We start from the raw sequence: 5,064 nt of genomic DNA, 5'->3' as shown, positions 1-5,064 counted from the left end.
ATAACGAGTTATACAATTTAATTATTACATTTATTGTTCAATTACATACAAAGAACGCACTCACCCAATGTTCGTTATGAATAAACAAAAGTCATGTCCGCCATATATCTATCAATGACCTTTTACTACGACAGTCCCACAAGACAACAACAATGAAACAATGAACTCAGACGAACCACATGACACATGGAACGTCAGACGAATTACATATCTAACAGTCCATATAACATTTCAGTTTTCTGTGGTCAACAAAATTTGGAGCAGGCAAGTCCTAGGGATGATTTAATTAGTACTCTGCCTACAAATTGGTGCTACTGATAGAAATCATTATTATCACAATGATTGAAATCTTAGATTGACTATCTAAACATATAATAGTATTTAGTTGCCTCTTTATATATTCTGAATTCAAATCCTGCTGAGTTTACTTTGTATCACATTCCATAGAGATTCAACTATATACTGAAGTCAATATAATCAACTGAGATGAAATATATTACCATTATTTAATAATAACTACCTTTGAAATCATTAGGCCAAATGATCAGAAACTAATATGGATTAAGGTCAAAGGTTGCAATCATTTCACATCACCTGTTGTTAATACCCTCTCAATTGGATAACCAACAAGACGTCGCTTCTTCACTGGCTTCTTAACCCTAAAGGGAAAGGGTTTCTTTTCAGATGAGAAGTTTACAGTCACAGATGCATTAAAAATAGATACTTGCACTGTGAGATGATGTAAATGTTGATAGTTCTAACATACAACCCGATCTCTGGGAAGCAGACTTAACACAATCCCCTGGTCATTGAGAGGGAGACTTAACACCTTGTCTAATACCATCATTTGGTAATTGAGAAGAGTTAACATACCAGCTTGGAGGAGGTGACAGTTGAGAATCTAAGGTGTCACTTAATGTAAAAGATGAGAGCTTGATCCACACTTACCTGGAAGTAACTTGCTATACTTGGAAAGAACTGAGAGTTGTAAGGGCACAAAATCATGATACATTTTCTCAACATCTGAATGATCAGGGAATCTTCCATGTACTTCCTTCCATCTTTGTCTGACATCAACATTTTCTGTTAATGCTTTGATGTGTGCATCCTTCCGTAAACCCATTGGCACTCGAGCCTCAGACATTGATACAGAGACCCCATGTTTCTGGAAGACATCAACAAATGCGACAGCTGGTGCCATTACATAACGGTCAATTGTTGTGCCAGACCAGTCCAGTATAACAGCTTTCACAGCACCAGTGTACTGCCGTATATATCTATAGCTATTCATAATTTCTGGAAAAGAAAAAGTACAGAATTAGAATACTGATACCATTTGTACAAATGTGTGAGAGTGAATATGTGTACATGTATGTGTGCATGTGTATGTGTGTGCATGCATGTGTGTGTTTGTATAAATGTGACTACATGTGTGTAAGTGTGTAAATGCAACTGTGTATATGTATGCATGTGTGTAAGTATAACTGTGTGTGTATATATGTGACTATAAATGCATATGCAAGCCCATTATATAACGTCCAAGATTTTTAGCATTTAATAAACTTTTTATAACTGTACAAGTAACACAATGTAATTTCTACTTGAAAAGACTAACACACTACCACAAATTCAGATGGGATGGCTAAAGAAGATAAAATTGTTAATTGCATTTTGATAAGTTTTCAAGTGTACTTATGTATAAAAGCAGATACCTCCTATCATGTTTAGCTCTTGGGTGGCACTACATTCATTTTCTTTTTATCATTTAGTACAATCATCTTATAAAGACAAATAACATATTAAGTAATATATCAATAATTAAAAAGTCATAATATTATGACATTTATTAATTATTATGTAAAATAAGTAGAATTTATTTCTTTGAAGAGAAAGTTCTGATAACATGTTAACAGCTAGTGTAGTGTGTGTTGCTCCTTGTTGATTTTTCAGCAATGTTATTAGGCCACTTGTGATTTACTTTAATGGGGATTTTCATATAGCTCTGGGTCTAACAAGTCAGAAAATTTATGTTGCCAGCACACAAAAAAAAAACTGGGATAGAAGGTACCCCCATGGAACAGGATTTGCTGATATCTTACTTGAAGTCAGTCTTACAACATCTGGGTCTTTGATGGGTGTCATTTCAGCCAAGAACTATGCACGCTTACTTAATTGCCACAAAGTTCTGATGGAAGCCCTTGAGAGATTGATGCTGGCTTGTTTTCCATTTGGAAAACTATCAAACATCTCCCAGTAAGGAGACTGAAAATGCAGCATTGAATGATCAGAAAATTTGTTCATACATTGAAGAATACCTCCATTTCCGTGAGAACATTCACTCAGCCAACATGGAAAGACTGCTGTGCTTTGGATGTCATACATCAACCATGTTTAGTTGACAATGTGCTTTCTACAAGCTGTACAGTATACGCACAGTGCCTCTACCTTATGCTTGACCCTTTCTTCAGCTTTGGAGGACACAACTATGCCTGGTACCTTGCATTCTTTTAGATGTTTATTGCTAACATTGAACATTCTCATTCCAGTGTGGAGGATTTGCTAAAGAGAAGTGCAATCAGTGTGGCGAGATACTTTATTCCAGAAAATAGGTGTGCTGTCGACAAGACAATCAAAAAAACTTTTATGAAGCAAGCAAAATCAAAAGGTGGAAGTGGCTCGGCTGGAGCAGACATTAGTGGTCTGCAGACAAACTACAGTGCTTATCAATGATGAACAAAGTTAGGTAAAGAATGAGCCAAATTTCTTCAGGCTACATTTTTATCTAGTGGGAATGTCTGATGAAGAAGACAAAGACTGCAATATTGGGATGTTCACCCTTGTGAAATTGCAACTAGCAAGAAACTTGTCTCACGGACCATTGCAGCTATCAAGTGCTTCAACAACCCTTTCAACATCCCAGATGATGAGAAGTTGTACAATCTATTATCTGGCGCTCTGGTTTCAGAAGAAGTTGCAAAGGATGTCCTCACTGCTGAAACTGTTTGTAGGCTAGCAAAGGAAGACTTCATAGAAAACAGACTAGTGAAGAAGGATGGCTTTTTTGATTCTATTAAACACCCAAATTTGAAAACCATGGCATACATGCACAAGTCTGTGAAACTCTCATCTTCTCAAAACAAAGTTGTCGAGTAAAAGCAGCAGGTAAACATAGCGTTTCACTTACTTGTGGAGTCTTAAGCACAGATTGATCGGAAACTTGACCTTGACAAACTGATAACATACCCATTGATGCCAGCATTGGATTGACATGGATTTTTAGCAAAAACAGACAAATTGAAAGGCTTCAAACATGTGAAAGAATGTGATGATGCACAGTTACTTGATCCAAGACAGAGCTTCATCATAGAGGATGGAAATGCAGTGTTCCATTGCTTGCATGAGATTCCACAAACATTCGGGGAAATATCTCATAAGATGTTGGGATCTACTCTTCACCTGTCATATTTAGCACTGACATGTACAAGGAAGATTATGTAAAAGGGGTACAAACAGACAAAGTGCTGGAGACAAACTCATCCTGAGTGGTGAGAAAACAAAGCATCTGAAAGACTGGAAAGTCTTTCTTGCAAACGATGAGAACAAGACACAGTTCATTCAGCTTTTGCTCTCAACTTGGAGGAGTGAGGTGTCTGCCAACATTCTCACTGGACATGAGATGATACTAATATGTGAAGGAAAAGCTTGCCAGTTGACATCAGATGGACATTACACATTCTGTCAAGCAGTACACTCTCTCAAATCTTCACAGGAAGAAACTGACACTCATGTGATCCTGTATTGCATGTATGCCAAAGAACAGAGATGCAAATCCGTTTGCATGAGGAGTCCTGATTCAGACATATTTTTCATCTTACTTCAACATGCTAGATTCCTGGAAGGACTTCAAATTCTGTTTGAAACTGGAAAGAGCAACACACAACACTGTATCGATGTGACCAAGCTGGCTATGTCTTCCATGCTTGTTCTCTGTTCTGCATTGCTGAGTCATCATGCCTTCACCAGGTGCAATAGTACCAGTGCCTTCAAAGGGAAGGGGAAAGTGAAGGGACTGAAAGTCGTTGAAATAGATGAATCATTCCAGAAAGCATTCTCCAAGTTAGGGGAGTCTTGGGAAGTCAACGAGGAAGTGATGAATGAACTGGAGAGGTTCACATGTGTGCTGCATGGTAACAAAAGGACAAAAAAAGGTGAATACATTGTAGTTCATAATCTTGCAAGCAAAGTGCAGTAGGAAGGATTATTTCACAAAATCTAAGCAATTTGATCTTGCTTCACTGCCTCCATGTAGATATATCTGCAAGCAACATGTTTGGTGAAGCAACTTCCAGACCAGGATATGAAGGACATGGATGGACAATGGAAGCTGGAATCATAAGGCCAAAGTGGACAGAGGGGTGAGGTGATGCCCCATCAGTTAGTAGATATTCTGGAAGAAGAACTTGAAGATGAAACTTGCGCATCAGATTCTGATCCTGATAGTGACAGTGAACTTAGTGAAAGTGATTTCCTTGACAGAGTGGATCGGACAGTAATACTGAAATTGATGATGATTATTAATCAGAGACTTGAAATGACTCATGGTTCACAAATAATGTTTTCCTCTTTGACAATTATGTGGCATATGTGGATGGGACGAAGTCCAATGCATTACAAAGTTAACGAAACTAAGAACAGATATAACTGCCATGAAAATAAGATACAATCAAGTAAGAATTAGGATGAATACTTACAGGAAATGTATTAATTCAAATTTTAATGATCTAAAGGATGCTCAGCTGAGATTTTTAGCTCAATTTTAAAGCAAACTCGTACATCCATTGTTTTAATTCTGTGTATATACCTAACTACCGCAATACTTGAAATGGATCTTGTTTAAACTTGAGAGATAGAAAGTATTATACAAACTGGCATTTGTTTCAATATTAAAAATATATGGTACATTTCATAACGGCCATGTATAACAAACTGCTATGGTGTAGGGTCAACTTTTGACTTCTGTGGTATGACGTCAGTGTCTGGGGAGGCTGACCGGAAGGGCGAGTC

General features: G+C 37.4%; 1 protein-coding gene across 2 annotated transcripts in view; it reads right to left on the bottom strand.

The window, feature by feature from the left end:
• The window catches only part of LOC106875443 (phosphonoacetaldehyde hydrolase), a 90,204-nt gene that overhangs the window by 10,402 nt on the left and 74,738 nt on the right, over nt 1-5,064 (bottom strand). For both annotated transcript variants that reach the window (XM_052970199.1, XM_052970198.1), the window contains exon 2: nt 949-1,296. In XM_052970199.1, coding sequence (XP_052826159.1) covers nt 949-1,291 — 343 coding nt within the window. In that variant the 5' untranslated portion in view covers nt 1,292-1,296. The remainder of the gene's footprint in view (nt 1-948; nt 1,297-5,064) is intronic.

Source organism: Octopus bimaculoides, chromosome 8, assembly GCF_001194135.2.
Source record: "Octopus bimaculoides isolate UCB-OBI-ISO-001 chromosome 8, ASM119413v2, whole genome shotgun sequence".
Classification (NCBI taxonomy): Eukaryota; Metazoa; Mollusca; class Cephalopoda; order Octopoda; family Octopodidae; genus Octopus; species Octopus bimaculoides.
Note: the sequence above shows the minus strand (reverse complement) of the source record. Positions and strands in the feature narration are given on the sequence as shown.